This window comes from Trachypithecus francoisi, unplaced genomic scaffold, assembly GCF_009764315.1.
Source record: "Trachypithecus francoisi isolate TF-2019V2 unplaced genomic scaffold, Tfra_2.0 Lachesis_group8, whole genome shotgun sequence".
NCBI lineage: Eukaryota > Metazoa > Chordata > Mammalia > Primates > Cercopithecidae > Trachypithecus > Trachypithecus francoisi.
The window spans coordinates 38,337,427-38,356,357 of record NW_022681473.1 but is presented as its reverse complement, the minus strand read 5'-3'; the positions used below and the strand labels follow the sequence as shown (position 1 = coordinate 38,356,357).

General features: G+C 38.7%; 1 protein-coding gene across 1 annotated transcript in view; it reads left to right on the top strand.

Annotated features, from left to right (window-relative positions):
• The window catches only part of ANO3 (anoctamin 3), a 158,030-nt gene extending 149,700 nt beyond the window's left edge, over positions 1–8,330 (top strand). The window contains exons 21-23 of the mRNA XM_033205367.1: positions 3,240–3,320; positions 3,491–3,596; positions 7,388–8,330. Coding sequence (XP_033061258.1) covers positions 3,240–3,320; positions 3,491–3,596; positions 7,388–7,570 — 370 coding nt within the window. The 3' untranslated portion in view covers positions 7,571–8,330. The remainder of the gene's footprint in view (positions 1–3,239; positions 3,321–3,490; positions 3,597–7,387) is intronic.
• Positions 8,331–18,931: the final 10,601 nt, after the last annotated feature.

The window sequence follows — 18,931 nt, the reverse complement described above, 5'->3', positions numbered from 1 at the left end:
CTTGACTTCCAGAAAGCCACATAATTTTGGTTTTCCTGCTACCCCGCCGGCCACACCTGACCAATCATGTCTGCTACTTCTCCTCATCTCTCAGCTTTAATTTTGGAGTTCCCCAGGGGCTCAATCTATGGACTTACTATCGTCTGTATTTCTGTTTATTTCCTTGACCATCTAATTCAGTTTCATGGATCAATCTACTCTCACACCTGAATTCTAGCCTTGAATTTTCCACTATCTACTTGGCATCTCCTCTTACATGTCTAATAAACATCTAAAACTTGCCATGCCCAAATTTAAAGTCCAAATTTCACCCAATCCTGCTTCACCTTCGGTCTTCCCCATCTCAGTTAACACCAATTTCATATAGTGACTCAGGCCATGATCCTTGGTAATCAGCCTTGAATACTTTTTCTTTTTTCACGCCCCACACAATCCACTGGGAAATATGTTGACCCTGCTTTCCAAACATCCCCTTTTCATACCACTTCCACTGCCACACCTAGTGCAAGACACTATCATCTCTCACCTGGATCCTTGAATAATCTTACTTAAAACTGAAGTTCATTCATGTGATTCATGTGCTCAAAACACTGTAGTGTCTTCTTATTTCAGTCTAAGAGCCAAAATCCTCCCTAAATTCATACAAAGTGAGCTTCTTCTCAGAACTCGTTTTCCAACACTATTTCCCTCCCTCCCTTTGTTTCCACCACCGCTGCCCTCTCACAGTCCCCAGTACATGCCAAGGACTCTGCTTTTTCTGCTTGAAACTGTCCATCCCCAGATACCCTCATGGCTGCCTCTCTCAACTCCTAATCTTTCCTCATGTCACCTTCCTAAAAAAGTCTACCCTCAGGACTCTATGTGAAATTTTAACCCCCTAATTCCAATTTCCCTTAGCCTAATCTATTATGTTGTGTGGTAGCCAAAGGTTTACATTACATTCTTTAAGAACATCCAATTTCTCCAGCACCATTTGTTGAAAAGACAATTATTTCACCAAGGATGGCAGGGCCATTCTTGTCATAAATAGGTGAATGTGTATTTGTATATCAGTTTTTGAACTATCTCCTCTTCATTGGGCTATTGCCTTTCCTTGTATGAAGATCACGGTGTCTTAATTACTGTAGCTTTACAGTAAGTCAATATTGCGTGCTGTAATCTTCTGTACATCTTTTTCAACACTGACGTTGCTAATATAGACTCTACATTTACATATAAACTTTAGATTCAATTTATCAGTTACCATTTTTTTTTAATTTGAGAGAATTGACATTTTAACAACCAGTCTTTAAACACGCTGACTCCATTTACTTCAGTGTTTATTGAATTCTCTGAGACATGTGGTTTGTTTGTTTGTTTTTAGATCCCAGTGTAGAGGTCCTATATGGCATTTTTAGATTTATACCCAGATATTTGGTATTTGTAATGTCACTATAAGTAGTATTCATTTAAATTTTATTTTCTTTTGTTTGCTGCTGAAATATTTTTTCTATATTGACCTTGTATCTATCTAGTGATCTTGCTAAATTCACTCATTAATTCAAATGGGTTTTAGATTATTTTATATTTCCTATATACATAACTATGCCATATGTGAATAAAGTCATATTTATATATTGTTTCTTTGTGTTAATTCCAGTTATGTCTTTCTCTTCTATTTGTATAGACAGTGTTGAATAGAAATAGTGACAAGGGAAATGTTTGTCTTCTCACTGACTTCAGGAGAAAGTGTTCAACATATGAAGCATTTCACTGTTAAATATATTAGCTATATGTATTTATGTAGACATTCTTCATCAGATTAAGATCCTACCAGATTTTTGTTTTGTTGAGTAGTGTTTATTGTATCTCCAGTTGAATTTTATGAAACATTTGTTTATTTATTTATTAATATGATCGTATGGTTTTCTTTTTGTTCTGTTAATGTAGTGAGTTCCACTGAGCGATTTTATATGATAGAAAAAACCTCATATTGTAAGAATTAGCTCCACTTGGTCATGAGATTCATTTATGGCCTATGGACAACTCAAACTTATCTTTTGGCCTTCCACTGCCTCAAAACTTTTAAGAGGCTGTTAGTGGCAGGCCCCCTCCTTCTTGCCGTAGGACTTGTAGAGGCCTTTTTCTCTTAAGTGCTGTGACACTCTAGAAGATTTCATTCTGCCTTTGGAAAACCAGATTCACTCCCACCTCCAGCTTTCCAGGCTGCCCAAGAACTTAGCAAATATCTCATGAGAAAAACATCCAGGCATTTGGGGCTTCTGTACCTTTCAATCTGTCACACCAGCCCCATGCAATTGGTAAAACTCATTGGTTTCTATTGCCTTGGTACAGATGCTAATGTAAGAGTGTACATTAATTTAAATACCAGGAAATCAGGGTTAAAAAAAAAAAAAAAAAGCTACTGCACAGTTGAGCTGAGCCTAATTCTTAGTATTCACCCAGATTTGGCAAATGAATGCCTCCAGGAAAGGGAAAGAATAGGTGATTGCCAATTTCCCTAGGAAGGACTTTTCTCTCTCTGGAACATTCATTCATCTAGTTCTTGTTTCCATACATCTTCAATGTCTTTAAAAACTGGATTTTTGTTACTGTAGGAATGATGACTTAACAATATCCCATCTGGAAGAATTACTTCATTTTTATTTTCATAGCACTTACTGCATTTTAACATTCTATACAATTTACTTATTAATTATGTTTATTGTGTGTGTATCTCTCCCCTCTCCCACCCTACTAGAAGGTAAGCTACACAAGGATAGGGATTTTTGCCTGTTTTGTTCACTGTTAAGTACCAAGCATCGAGAATTTTTCCAACAAATCATAGGTCTTGAATAAATATATATGTTGAATAAGTTAAGAATAAGCAATGTTTATTAGCTACTTAATTATAATTGAACAGTATTATGTGCATGCATATTTATAAAACATATTTTATAGAGTTTTAATACATAGAAAGTAATTAGCAAAATGTCTAGTGTGTGCTAACTACTTAATAAACATAAATCAGATGAAAAGGCAATGTAGGAATTATTGGGAGAAAATGGCAGGGCAGGAATCTGTCTCATTAAGGTACAATTATGAAAGTTAGAGAATGGAATAAAAGAGCTTAGTTGCTAAAAGTTTATCGTTAGAATGGAAAGAATAATACATTTATAAAATCCTGGCATTTGTAATAAAATAATTAGGCTAGAAATGTATGAATCTTTGAATCACATGATATTTTTCTTTTCTCCCAGTTGCTTAAAGGGATATGTCAACAATAGCCTATCCTTCTTTGACCTGAGTGAGCTTGGCATGGGAAAATCTGGTTATTGCAGGTACTTAACAATAGTTTCTTTCCTGCCTGCTTTCACCATTCCATGTATTCCCCACTGCATGTTAATGAGCACATTTAAACTGTTATTTTGGTATTTGGGCAAATCAAGAAAATTGGGGCCTTCACTGTTTGATCTCTATTTGTCCATCTCTTTGTTTTTGTGGATTTCAGGTACAGAGACTACAGAGGCCCCCCTTGGAGTTCCAAACCCTATGAGTTTACTTTACAATACTGGCATATTCTTGCTGCTAGATTGGCCTTCATTATTGTATTTGAGGTTAGTCACAAGCTGAGTTGAAAATTACTATAGATAAATGCTCTTCTAAATGATTTATCATCTGCCTCTTTGAAATCAGTTCCTCACAGACTTCCACAAAAACACTTAAGTAGGTCCTGTAAAAGGCTTTAATACAATGAAAGCATTATTGCAAGTACAGAAAAGCAAGCGCTGAATAATGTAAGAGTGTACATTAATTTAAATACCAGGAAATCAGGGTTAAAAAAAAAAAAAGCTACTGCACAGTTGAGCTGAAAACTTTTGAGCCTCCTACTTTTGAGTCTTTTAGTAACCAAGTTTAAAAAGGAAAGGATGATTTTCATCATCTGATAAAGGAATCCATATCAATTCATTGGGGTGGAAAAAACTGATTTTCTGAACAATCAATTCCAATTACAGTTGATCACTTACATATTTGTATAAGGAACACTGGATGATTCAATAAATTGTGCTTGAGAACATTTTATTTAAAAATGCAGAGACTTTGATTATCAGATCCATACAATAATATCTGATTGTAATCCTGTGAAGAAATTTGGCAGAAGCTATTGTATTATTGCCTCATTTAGCATATAATTATTTCAATACAGTGAAGAATTTAGCACTGGGATATATTGAGTATATACTCTCTGAGGTACCACTAAGGTCAATAAAAAGACTTTAAATGCATCTGTTTTACATGACCACACCAATTTATTCAGAGAAAAGGTAGCCATATCTAAGACTTTTGGAACAAATATTTTTAAAGGTAATATACCTCTCAACTGATCTCCAAAAAGTACTTCAAATTTTGTAGTGAAATATCCTTCATCTTTAAAATGAAATGCTTACCCCTAAGTGTATCATCTGGGACTGAAATTCTATTACTTAACGACTTTGCACCTGTATACATGTCTCCTAATGAAGTGAGAGTGTCTAACATAAGAGTTAAGGCATATTTCCAATCCAGTGATTAAAAAAACTTCTATTGTGTTTTTATTTGCACTTCTTCTCCCATCTTATTTTGGAGCTCAAATGAACAAAGTTAACAAAATGCATGGATTCAAAGCAAACTGTCATCATTGATCCATGTAATTTCCTCACTATTTTTTCTTCTTCTTTCACCATTGCTAATTCCATTACCCACCCATTCCAAAAACATCCCCTCCCTTTTCATCCGTATAAATTCTCCCACATATTTACTTGCATATGTGTCTGTTTACAAAAAAAAAAAAAAATTTGAGTGTTCTTTTTCAAAATTTCTTCAATGGTATTGTTTCATGAAACTTATTTTGTGCCCATTTTACTGTTTTTAGATATATAGGGAGCTAGCCATGAGATTGATTCACGTTTAGAACATTTTTTCTGTCTTCTGTATGATATTTCATCAAATTTATTAAACCTTTGTCAGATGGATAGTTTGGAAATACTTTCTCAACTCTATCAGTTGTCTATTCACTCTGCAGATTTTTTTTATTTGCCATGCAGGAACTTTTTAGCTTGATGTGATCCCATTTGTCTATTTTTGTTTTTATTGCCCATGCTTTTGAGGTCTTACCCCCAAAAAATCTCTGCCTAGGTCTACGTCCTAAAGCATTTCCCCAGTGTTTTTCTTCTAGTGGTTTCATAGTTTCGGACTTACACTTGTCTTTAATCCATTTTGATTTTGTTTTTGAATTTGGTAAGAGAGAGGGGTCTGTTGTCATTCTTCTGTACATAGGTATCCAATTTTCCCTCCACCATTTATTGAAGAGACTATCTTTTATTGTATTATTTTCCCCTTAGAGTGCCATTTAGAATGAGTTGAATAAACTTTTAATTATAAAATAATTCTGCATTAAATTCCACTAGTCAGTGTTATTAAAATTATACTAACTTGGCTAGGTGTGGTGGCTCATGCCTGTAATCACAGAACTTTGGGAGGCCAAGGCAGGCGGATCACCTGAGGTCAGGAGTTCGAAGCAGCCTGACCAACATGGAGAAACCCCGTCTCCACTAAAAATACAAAATTAGCCAGGTGCAGTGGTGCACTCCTGTAATCCCAGCTACTTAGGAGGTTGAGGCAGGAGAATCACTTGAACCCGGGAGGCGGAAGTTGTGGTGAGTCGAGATCGCACCTTTGCACTCTAGCCTGGCCAACAAGAGTGAAACTCCATCTAAAAAAAAAAAAAAAAAAGAAAGGTATACTAAATTATTTTTTCCTCAGGGACTTGAAGCATACCCCTCCTTACTAATTTAATTATAGCAAAGGTTTTGAATTTTATTCCTATACCCTTAAGGCACATTCCTGGATATTTCTGTGAATATCAAATATTTTATCAAGAAAGAACTTCTGATTATTTGCTTTTATATGGAAAAATATGAGCTGCCTTACTATGATCTACTCTGCAGTACAGTTTCTTGGGACACATATAATAAGCCCAGTTAAAGTACCTTGAATTCTTCTTTTCCACGTAGACTATTTACTAAGAATCCATTAGGAACGTGTTATTTTCCACAGATTATGCTAACTCTATTAGTATCATGTTTTTTCCTCTCTGAGAAATTGAAAGATCTACTCTTCTTCCTAGGAAAAACAGGATGCATTTATAATAACAGGAGATAATATTTAAGCAGGGCTCACACTATGACAAGCAATTCCCAAGCCACACATACACATACACAAACACACACACAAATATATATATATACACACATATATGGTGTGTGTGTATTTATATATATATACACACATATTCATTTAATACTTATGCCAACCTTTAAGAGGTACTACTACTATCACCATTTTAGGGATATGACACAGAATATAGGTGATTTGCCTGAGGTTAAAGAGCTGATAAGCGTAGGATTCAGATTCAAGCAGCCTCATTCAACATGTATACTTCTAACCACAGACACACTGCCTTTGAGTTTTATTCCTGCTTTTTTTTAAATGCATTACTTGTGTCAGTTAATTTTTCAAAATATTGACCAGGCACAGTGGCTCCCACCTGTAATCCCAGCACTTTGGGAGGCCAAGGTGGGAGGATAACTTGAGCCCAGGAGCTTGAGGCCAGTCTGGGCAACATGGTGAGACCTTGTATCTACAAAATTTTTTAAAAAATTATCCAGGTGTAGTGGCAGGCAACTGTGTTCCCAGCTACTTGGGAGTCTGAGGCAGGTGGATCACTTAAGCCTAGGAGATGGAGGCTGCAGTCAGCTGTGTATATGCCACTGCACTCCAACCTGGGCAAAAGAATGAGATGCTGTCTCAAAGAAGTAATAATAAAAGTAATATGTTTTTCATCATAGAACAATTATATAATAAAGGTAAAATATTTAAAGCAGCTATGGTGATATGTGAACTTAATAGACATGAAAAATGCATTTTTTGAGTTTGAGTGTAATGCTAGCATAACAGGCAGATTGCATTCTATGTGGTTTACAGGAAATGTGTTATGATCTATCGGACATGGGTTCTCCCTGGATATGATCTTTCTCATCTGTGTATAACAATTCATATCATAATAATATTTCATAATATGTAGAGATTTTATAGGTATGAATTTAAGATTTACTTGGTGCTTAGAAAGTGATATCAACATGTTACAGGAAAAAGAGGAAGTAATTCTTTGTTTTGTCCTGATACTTATGTGAAGAAGGCAACAGTAGTGTTTTCAATATAATTTTTGAAAGTATTAATATTCTAGATGGTACATACTAAGTTCTGATGCTTGATTCAAAGCAAATGCAACATTGTTCATTGTTGTACTTTTTTATAATTAACATTTCAGAATCTTTGAAAACTGTACTTTTCACATTTAAATTTGCAGCACCTTGTTTTTGGGATAAAGTCATTCATCGCATACCTGATTCCAGATGTACCAAAGGGTCTACATGACCGAATACGACGGGAGAAGTACTTAGTTCAAGAAATGATGTATGAGGCTGAACTGGAACATTTGCAACAACAACGGAGAAAAAGTGGTCAGCCTGTTCACCATGAATGGCCTTAGTTGACACCTGGTACCCAGTAGGGGTGATAACATTAATGGGAAGAAATGATGGCAACTTTGAATGCTAGGTGGAATCTAGGAGGAAGGCATACTTGGCAAACCACATGTATAATATGCTACTTGGAAATGTATCACAGCCATATTTGGGATTTGAAATATCCAGGCTTGTAGGGAAGAAAACAATGACTTGATGACCTTAAAAAGGGTTAGATTGACATTGCAGGAAGCCAGGATGTCATTCTCAGAACCAGTCTCAGGGAGTTGTATGCTTGGAGACCTCTGCCTTCCATCAACTGCGGTGTAATGAGAAAGAGGCTGGTGAGGTTTTGAAAGACAGATTTCCATGTAAATGTTCACAAGCCAAGCATGGCTTAAAGTATCAAGCAGTCTTCACCCACATACTAATTTGACTTTGGAAAGTATGGTTGAGTTCAGGTACTTATAAGAAATGACTTAAACAAATTCTTGCCTTGGTTGCCAGAACTCCACATCCCTTCAGTTTACAGGTTGGTAGGAATTGCCCTTGTCTCTTGCTGAGACTATGGTTCTGTGCCACAAGGGATTTATGCTGCTTTACATTGACTATGCAGTTGAAGAGTTGTACATCACCTTTAGTAGTCAAACCAAAAATCTAAGATTCCAAAAAGAACAGCGTTCATTGAAATAATATTCCATTGCATTGGCTACTTCAAGTCTGTTTTATCCCTGGCAGAGCCAGTTGCACTGCAATTTTTTGTACTAACTGCCAATAAAGCCACATACTTATAAAATATGAATGGCTATTCTTATATAGTTTAGAACACAACTAATCCATACTTTATTGTGGAAGGCTGTTTTATAGTATATTTAATTTTTTCTCTATGATTTATTACAACTCTCATGGAATATTAACTTGAAATGCTGTACATACGTTGGTTTTCCTTGTCCCTTTGCACCTTGATGGAATGTAGTATATGTTGTGGTTTATGCAGCTCTGCCACCAGTTTTTGCTATTGTAATATGTTTATTTAGGAAAACTGAGGCCAGATGCTCTGCAACACTTACGCTTTTTCAACAATGTGCACTCTTACTCATGAACTAATGAAAGTAATGCATGAATATAAATCTATATTATTTGTTAAAAAAAGAAAAAAACATTTATTTGTGTTTTCGTTTCTTTTTTCATCACTGAAGGGAGTTTTATGTTATTATTTCTTTGATAGTTTTGATTTGGTTTATTTTTAACAACTCTCTAGAAACAAAGTCAAAATAATCACAAAAGACATAATTTTGCTTTGTTGTGGAATTTCTATTTCACCGTCAACTCTGTATCTATGAGTACGTCTGTTCCACATACAGATGAGGCAGGAGTGATGGTGCACTCAAGAAAGTTCAGAGGAGGCATAAGTTGTGGAGGTTGGAAAGGAAGAAAGAGAAGAGCTGAAGTAAATGTATGGTAGAATTTAAGACATTTCCTTGCAAAACAAGGAAATCACACATATGCACACTACATATTTATGGTTACTATGATGATGATTATTTTTCCAATCAAGCAAAGCACCATTATTTCTAATATTTAAAAGACCAGATCAAACACAATGGAAATAAAGCTACTATGTATATATGCTAGTGTTTCTCTAGTAAGATTATATTTCTCTTACTAGGAAACTATTTTCTAAATATTAACACTGAAAATGTTTTGTTAGCTTTTCCTTCTTTCTCTCCAGAAGAAAAGTGGAGAGATGATAGCTGTTTCATTGTTTGTTTTTGTCAAGTGTATTCACTTTCCTCCTTGTCCTCTGATTCTGAGCAAAGGAAAGGGCCTTAGACTCTGAACTTCCCTCACGTGCCCTTGTTATATGAGACTCTTCCATTCAGATTCCAGAGAGGTTCTCACGCTCCCCGTCCTTATTTGTAGCAGTTGTAGCAACTAATTCTACTAAGTACAAGGGAGTTTTACACTCCTCCATTTTTATATCCTCTGCATTTCTTTTGCTTTGTTAGGTACATGTAAATACATGCCTGAGTATAAATACTCTCTCTACCTATTAATAACAACAACCAACATCTTTTCCAAATTAGGGTCACAGAACAGCAACATTTGTCTGAGAGTAGTATAAAGAATAATGATAGCTGTATCCTTGAGAAGTATTTCCTTTCCATGTTTTTATATAGTCCCATTAGGGTTTAAAACCGTATTGATCAACTAGAAAGAAAAATATGAAAAGAGAAAAATATTTTAATTTAAAAATTGTAATACAGTGGTTTATAAAATGCCTTCTCTGATACTTTCGAAACAGATGTGAAAAAGAGAAAAAGAAAAAATTGTCTGAAATGTTTATTTTGCGAAAAAGTGCAATAGAATCTAGTTATGCCTTCATCATTGTTGACAGTAAATACTGACAGCCCCTTGCAGTGTGTTAGTTTTAGATCACTCTGTTTTAGTTGAGAGAAATGTTTTATATCATGGTTTTTATATGAATATAAATTACTTCTCAAAGATTTATAGCACACGCTATTCTCAGGAATTCTGTATTACATGAATGCTGCTTATATATTTTCATATTCTAACTTGTCTTTTCAAGCAAATAACTAATATATATGTGCATGCAGTCTGCCTTGACAAGTTGTTCCAAGATGAAGAGCTTTCACTGTACAATGTGTGGAAAAATCACTGTAATTTCATGCCTGAAATAGTTTGTAATTGTCTGAGTCTGTGCACCTACTTTTAGATAAAATGCTGCTGAGTGACTGCATGATGAGATACAACTTCTGAATGCTGCACATTCCTCCAAAATGATTCTTAGCACAATCTATTGTATGATGGAATGAATAGAAAACTTTTTCACTCAATAAATCATTATTTGATATGGTATTTTCCCTATAATTTGCATGTTAAATTTAATTCTGCTTGCTTTTTAAATATTGAATTGAAATCTGTTGTGTATGGGGAGGGGGTGTTGTTCATTCTTTTCTCTGCAAGGCTAGTTCCTTATTCTTGCAGGCAATTACCATACTCTTAAAAAGGTTTGACTCTCTTCTGATAAGATCATTGTTTTCTTCAAGGTGTTTGCACGTTATAAAGTGCTGGTGGGGAATCACACCTATCTAATGCTTTGTATTTAGACACAGATAAGAGAAGAAGCTCTTGATTAGTTCTTGTGAGGGTTAAAAATAGTGTCATCACACATAAGCCCTTTCTCTTTTTCACATTTATGCTGGCTCCATCAATCACCATCAAAATCTCTTTAGGACAGGAATTTTTGCACAGATACAGTGCATGCTAAGAAGGGAGGACATGCAGGAGCACCACAGCCAGCTGTCAAAAAGAGGCTACCAATTTGCCCATTGTTTTCTTTTTTTAAAAATGATGGTCAAAATGGAAAATCCAGGTGGCCTGCAGAGTTGCTTAACTGATATGGCTTGATTGACTATCCTGTCAACTGGGGCCAAGTTAACATAAGCCCAAGGTATGTGTATTGTGTGGGGGTGTGCACACACACACTTGCATCTTACCATCTTTTGTATAAGAATCAGTGAGCATTTACTATCTTTGAAAAATGCCCAACTCCGTCCTACTATGGTGACCAGATATTTCCACTCCATTTCCCCCAAAAATCACAGTATTAAAATGGACTCTGGGTATAGTTCTAGGTTTTATCCAGGGAATCAGTTAACATCTTACCTCATTCCTGCTATTCTTACTGGCTCAGAGAAAATCTTTTAGGAGTGACCTGAACAACCCAGTTTCTGATGAAAAGCCAAACATTTCCCTACAGGCATTTCTATTCCAAATGAAATATGACAACAATACATAGTCCAAAGGGGATATTAATTGGGCTTTAGCTTGAATCATTGATCAGCCCAGGCTTCTGCTAGCTAGGATTGATACCTTTGTAACAGTGATAAGTTATCTTCAATTGAATTTGCCATCTGGCATCATTTGAAAAAAACACACCCATGATCACATTTGATGGCTTTTTTGTTTTCTAGAGAACACAAATGTTACCCTTACTGCATCCTAGCCACATCCACATTAAGATGTCTTTTTTAGGAAAGTAAAATGAAACAAACAGGTTGGTAGAGAAAACTTTCAGATTTGAGAGCAGTTCTAATATCTGCTACTATCAGTGTCTACCCTCAAAGAGAAACCTATAAGTAAGTCCAATTTTACTGTTTTGTGACTGTATGTGTGTGCTTCTACAAAATTCTCTCTAGAAAAAGCCTCGTTCACATGCAGCCAGCCCAAAGTGGAAGTCTTCATTACACTAGACAGACAGTTCTGTGGGCTGTGCTTTACATCTTTCCCTAAGAAGGAAATAAATGAGATTTTCTGGTATAGACCTTCATTGACATCCTCAGAGTGTTTTTTTTCCATCTTAATTCTCTCTATGTGGTTCAAGTGACATCTCTGCCCTCTTTGTTTTTCACAAAGTAACATTTCTTATATTATTAGTTGAAAAACAAAACTTTATGAAATCTATTTAGATACTCCTCAAAAAATAATTGTCATGTAAGTGGCTAGCCCCATGTGCTACTCAAACTGCCTCAGTACCATTACAATTATTTTGAATTGCATGTTGATATATGAAATTCAACCCTACCAGTAAAGTCTTCAGGGAAAATTAAGTATCTTTCCAACAAGTAATATGAACAGACTTTTCCAGTGATCTTTACCCAGCATATTTTTCTTTCTCTGCTGAGAAAAGAGAGATTGGGTGGCAGAAAAACCGGATGGCAAAGATAATTGTGGAAGCAATGTTTTGAAGATGATAAAGACAATTTAGAGTCTTTTCTACCCATGCAAAAATGTCTAGTTTACAGATCCTACTTCAGTATCTGCTCTGCGCACACCTTGCCTTCTTTCTGGCTGAAAAACCACAGTGTAGTTCATCTGTTAACACTCAGAAGAAATGAAGATTTTTTTTGTTGACTATGTTATTGTTTTGTTTTTTCTAAGACCACCAGAGCGGGCGCAAAGGAACCAGCGACTAGGCAAGGGTAGGAGCAAAACTGCAAGTTTATTTTGGTCACCTAGCTTCAGGGGAAGAAGGTGGGTAAGGAGAGGTCTGTTGGCCTCCGGCAAATGAGGCCCACAGAGTTCTCCGTGCTGCCCTCGGACGGAGTTCCGAGAGTCCCGACCGCAGTGGGGAAGCTGGGAAGTCCGCGCGTGGCACTCGTCCGGAGCGGCTTTTCTGGGAGTGGGAGGGCGATAGGCGGGGCACGGGCGTGTCCGGGGGCGTTCCGCAGGTGCGACCAGGTAAATCTTGGTCTCTTCAGATTGACGTCACCTGGCGCATGCCCAGTTGGTCTGCACCTTCCCGGGCATCGGCTGCATTTTCGCGCGCGCGGGAAAAGTTGGGGGGGATGAAGAACCCGGAAGTGCGCCATCTTGCCTCCGTTCGTCCAAACAGTCCAACCTTTTATTGGTAATAGTGATAAAGGGGCGCCGTGGTCTGTCTGGCTACTTCCTGCTGTTAAGGGGCGTCGTTAAGTTCGGGGCCCATGGTTGGCATTTGGACGTACGGATGAAGAATAAAATAAGGCACAGTATTAGTATAGGAACGAGGTATGGAAGCATTTGTCGGAATACGGGCAAAACCCAGAAGGAAGGTCCTGGCAAGGTTGGGGTGTTAAGGTTTTGTATCTCAGTTTTTTATTTTATTGAGGGTTTGAATGTTAGTGTCTACTAGGCCTGACTTGCTAACATAATAGCAGCACTCTTCTCCAAGGAAGAGACAAGTGCCTCCTTTTTCAGCTGTAAGCAAGTCTAGGGCTCGCCTGTTTTGGGCAGCTACTTAGGCTATTGAGGTAGTTCGGCGCTGCAGGGAGGCCAGGCTTTCAGCTGATTCCAATAACTAGAGGGAGGAAAACAGCCCGTTTTTTTTTTTTTTTTTTTTTATGGGGGTGGCGTAGTGGCATGGAAAGTTGCTGGAAAAGCTCTGCTACTTCTGCCTGGCTGTATAAAGTTAGACTGGGGACCAAGGACACGGGGACATAGAGGTATCAGTTAATGGCTGTATGGTTAAGAGTTTTAGAGAGAGATCAGTTGTACGAGAAATAGCCTTCAATGGGGGCTGTTTGGCCTCCATTGGGTGCCTGAGTATGATTACCTCAGGATGAATTTGGAGTTGAATAACGGAAAGGAAGGATTGGGCAGTTTGGACGAGAAATAGCCTTCAATGGGGGCTGTGTGGCCTCCATTGGGTGCCTGAGCATGATTACCTCAGGATGAATTTGGAGTTGAATAACGGAAAGGAAGGATTGGGCAGTTTGGGTGAGAAATAGCCTTCAATGGGGGCTGTGTGGCCTCCATTGGGTGCCTGAGCATGATTACCTCAGGATGAATTTGGAGTTGAATAACGGGAAGGAAGGATTGGGCAGTTTGGATTTCTGATATAGTGGCGCCTGGAGTGTAAGTGAATTGTGGGATGTTTGACCAGTTGTGTTGAAGGCCATGGGCAGGGGGCTGCCACTAGGTGGGGGCCTTCTAAAGCCTCACAGAGGAAGCAGTGGGAGAGATTGGTTATATTCACAGTGTAGGTTAAGTCTAGCCTTTGGCAGATAAGTGCGAGCCATGAGAAAGGGGTCTCTATTGTGTGGAGAGAAGTTTGATAGCCTTAAGGAAGGCAACTGGCAGAGCTATGTACTACTGAGTGTGTTCAGCTGTCTTGTGGCCAAGTTTCAGTGATGAGAAAAAAATTGCCATACAGTAGGCGGACTAGCAAAGGTCTGAGTGTATGAGTGAAACAGCAATATAAGTAGAAAATGAGACTTCATTTTCCGTGTAGTCACGGAGTGTCCCTTGCCACTGGAGATGTTCAATGAAGGTTAGGAGATGGGAGAACCACTGCTCTGGACTATTGTCTGGAGGTAGATATGGGTCTGGGGTTATGTATTGAAAGTCTGATAGGTTTATGTAGAAGATGGTGAGAAAGCGAGCTAAGCGCCAGGGGTCAGGGAGTATGAACTAGTTAAGAAAGTTTTGTAAGTTTGAGGCGAGTGGGGGAAAGTTGAACTGATGTCCACTGATTGTTCCCGGTGGGGGCCCTCTTTAGCTGGGAATGAGGAACAAGTGTGCAGAGTAGTTGTTGGCCAGGCAGCAACTGAGGAGTGGGGTTTTTCGTGGGGTGGATGGCTTTCCGTCTACTCCTACTACAGAGATATCGGATGGAAGGCTAGGTCCAGAGAAGGACGGCAAAACAGAATAGGTAGCCCCGCTATCTATTTAAAAATTAATTGTCTTACCCGCTACCAGGAGAGTTACCCGCGGCTCGGCGAGGGTGATGGGGGTCCCCGAGTCTCGGCACCTTCAGTTGTCGTTGTCGTCCAGATGTAGGAGCTGGAAGGAGCTCCCAGGATCCTGGGAAAGGGGGTCACGTGGAGACGCAGCACCTGTTCTCAGGGTGGGGCAATCAGACTTCCAGTGTCCTCCCTGCTGGCAAGCAGGGCAGGGGGTTGCTGGTGGACGAGGCTTAGGACATTCATTGGCCCAATGTCCTGACGCCTTGCACTTATGGCAAGGCTGCGTTGGGGCTCGGGGACCTTGCGGACACCTATTGGCATAGTGTCCCGCCTTGCCGCACTTATAGCAGGCTCCTTTTGTAGACTTGGAGTCTGCGGAGTGTGTACTCTCTGGTCTGGGGTTACAATTGGGCTGTAAACCCGCTGCTAGGAGTTGGGCCTTCTGTTTGAGGCATGCCTGTCGCACTGCCTCAGCCGTCTCCTCTCTGGAGTTATAGACCTTAAAGGCTAATTTAACCAGATCTTGTATTGGTGCCTGAGGACCATCCTCTACCTTTTGAAGTTTCTTACGAATGTCAGGAGCTGATTGAGAAATGAAATAAGACGCTAAAATGGTGGCCCCTGTGGGGGAGGCCGGATCTAACCGGGTATATTGGGTTAGAACCTCAGTCAGCCTATTTAAGAATGCGGCTGGATTTTCTTCTGGATTTTGAATAATTTCTTTTAATTTGTTAAAATTTACAGTTTTGTTTGAGGCTGTTTACATACCAGCCAACAAACACTGAACCATTATGTCTCACCTACGGCGCCCAGGCTGGTTTGCTTGGTAGTTCCAGTCTGGGTCTGCCGAGGGTACTGCTTGCTCCCCTAGTGGGATGGTGGCATCAGTTAAATGTAGTTGGTTGGCGTGCTGCCTGGCGGCCGCTACGATGCGCTCTTGCTCCTCAGGGTTTAGGGTGGAGGTTAGGATAACCTGGAGGTCATGCCAAGTTAAGTCATAAGCCTGACAAAGATATCTAAATTCCTTTATGTAAACGGTGGGATTAGCTGAGAAATCCCCTAAACGCTTTTCAATTTTGGAAAGATCGGCCAATGAAAAAGGGGCATGTACTCTGACTACCCCCTCCGCCCCAGCCACCTCTCGCAAAGGCGCTAACACTGTAGGAGGGTGTGGGGCGGGAGTGGAGGCATCAGCAGGGCACTTAGAGCGGGTGTGTGCAGAGACAGGAGACTCAAGACAGCCAGTTGGGGGCCCCGAAGGAAGCACGGGACTGAGTGGATTACTAGTAGGTAAGGAAGAGGAAGGAGGAGTCCGGGCGGAGGGAGGAGAAGTATAGGGCGGAAGTGAGGGAAACCCTAGATCCTCCGGCTGAACAGAAAGGAATGAAGACTCCTCTTTTTCGGGTTCCTGTGAGCCGGCGTCCTTGGCTAGCATAACTTGGGCCGAAGAGCACCGGCTACACAGGTCGGGACGAGAGGGTAAGGCCCAAAAGCCTTGTATGTACGTAATTTCAGACCACTTGCCTAACCGCTGGCAGAAATTGCTGAGGTCGATCAGAACATTGCGATCTAGGGTGCCCTCCGGTGGCCACTGAGACTGATTGTCTAGTTTGTATCGGGGCCACGCCACAGTGGAAAGGAAAATTAACCGCTTCCTCCTAAGGTCTTATTCAAGCGGCACCAACTGTTTTGTTTTTTCTAAGACCACCAGAGCGGGCGCAAAGGAACCAGCGACTAGGCAAGGGTAGGAGCAAAACTGCAAGTTTATTTTGGTCACCTAGCTTCAGGGGAAGAAGGTGGGTAAGGAGAGGTCTGTTGGCCTCCGGCAAATGAGGCCCACAGAGTTCTCCATGCTGCCCTCGGACAATCCCGACCGCAGTGGGGAAGCTGGGAAGTCCGCGTGTGGCACGCGTCCGGAGCGGCTTTTCTGGGAGTGGGAGGGCGATAGGCGGGGCACGGGCGTGTCCGGGGGCGTTCCGCAGGTGCGACCAGGTAAATCTTGGTCTCTTCAGATTGACGTCACCTGGCGCATGCCCAGTTGGTCTGCACCTTCCCGGGCGTCGGCTGCATTTTCGCGCGTGGGAAAAGTTGGGGGGATGAAGAACCCGGAAGTGCGCCATCTTGCCTCCGTTCGTCCAAACAGTTATGATTTATGAAGCTAAATCTAGTAAGCCTAGATTTTGGTGACAACTCTAACCAAAAAATAAACAGCCTCATTTTCAGTGTTAAAGATGAAAATACACTTAAAAAGATACACAATTTTAAGGTTATACAATTTTATCTTCCTAACATATACGTCCATTGGCCTCTCTATTGTATTTTTCAAGTAGGAAAGAGCTATTGGAATTCTATAATTGAAAAAAGAATTTAGGGACGGCCAGAAGAGACAACAATGGATTTCTCCATTTTTATTCTCAATAGGAGAAATTATGTTGCAACCATATGTTTATCCAGATGATTATAAATATTGATTTTATTGTTCCTTTTACTCACTACAGTTACCCTGCAAATCGTAAAAAAAAAAAAAAAAAAAAAATACACTGTGTATTGCTATCATTAAACATTCCTTCCAAATTCTTAAATTCTAAAGCCAATTTAAGGAAGCTTTGCTCTGTTGAAATAGGCTGAATCAATTTTTCAGAAGGTGACCTTTTAGCATTCTTGAAAGTAGTTAACATAAAGGTATATAAACCTTTACGAAGTGTATTCCAAAGCAGTCAATATGTTATCCACAAATTCAGCCTGCTTATATTATACTATACTGCAAATAAGTGATTTGAGGGTTGCTCACATTTTTTAATATGGCAATTAAATTAAGACTAAATAAAGAATTACATGAAACTACTCTTAGCCTTTTAAATGTGTCAAAAGCAGATGCTGTAATAGGAATGAGGTGTTCTGAACACCTGTGCACACACTTGCTTTAGCAACTTAGGACACAGATGAATCGTTTCTGGAAATTCCTGAGGATAAGGTCCACAAAGGATATCTCCTTATCTATTGCTTTTCTTGATTTATAGTAACCTATTTTATTAAATTACAAGCCCTCTTGATGTTTATTTCTGTGTGTGTGTGTGTGTGTTTCCTAACCCATGGTAAGCTAAATATTACAGGCATTATCCAAAACATCAAAAAGGAAGTCATGTTATATAATATGAAAAACCTTATTTTGGTGTATGCTTACTTGGTCACCTGGTGGACCTGCCTTAATCTATAAGGTTTTAACAAAAGATTTTAGAATAGATGATTATCTTCCATTCCATTCCTAACCCTGTAGAAAATATTCACATTGATAATTCCCATGCACTTAAATCAAAGCTTAATTTAAAAAAATAATTTAAATAATTATATATAAATTATTTAACTATACTTGTTTATAGGCATTTTTCCTAATCTTAACTAGTTGTATAAACAACATTAGATTTAGATGTATTCTAGAACTCTGAAATTAAAAAGCTGCATAAGATTTTGAAAATACAAAAATACCACATTAAATGTCCTACCAACGTACTGAAATATCATTAGCAATGACCATCTTGCTCCACAAGGTAAGATTATTTTTCTAATTTATGATGACAACCTGACACTTCGAGAAAGGGTCATGTGGTGATTTAGAAGTTAAATACTTATGAGCTTAACTCTTTTTCTTCTGAAGATGGCTAATATTTGAAACACCAAAATATAATATTAGAAAAATGAGCTTGTGAATGTTTGTTATTCACATGGGTATTTGCAGATCTACATTGATTTACTCAGGAGATTGGGATGGGAGAGGAAATAATGGTATTATCTCTTTCCAAGAACTACCAATAAAAACTACAGATTAGTTAATTCACTATCAATGATGAGTTACCTTTGATTAGTTTATAAATTTGTATCATTTCCATGTGTACCATTGATATCAATTAAATTTCAGTTATTTGAAAATAGCTTATGCTACAAGATTATAAATGCTAGATAAAAGCAGTTAACTGTATAGTAAACCTAGCTAATTTACAATATTGAGATTAAGTCCATGAGACTTGTAAATATACAAATGTGCATATATATACAGCTATAACTTCTGTAATATTTTAAAACAATTTGTTTCTAAGGGCACAATTAAAGGGAGACTCCTCTATTTTTTCCATAAATAAT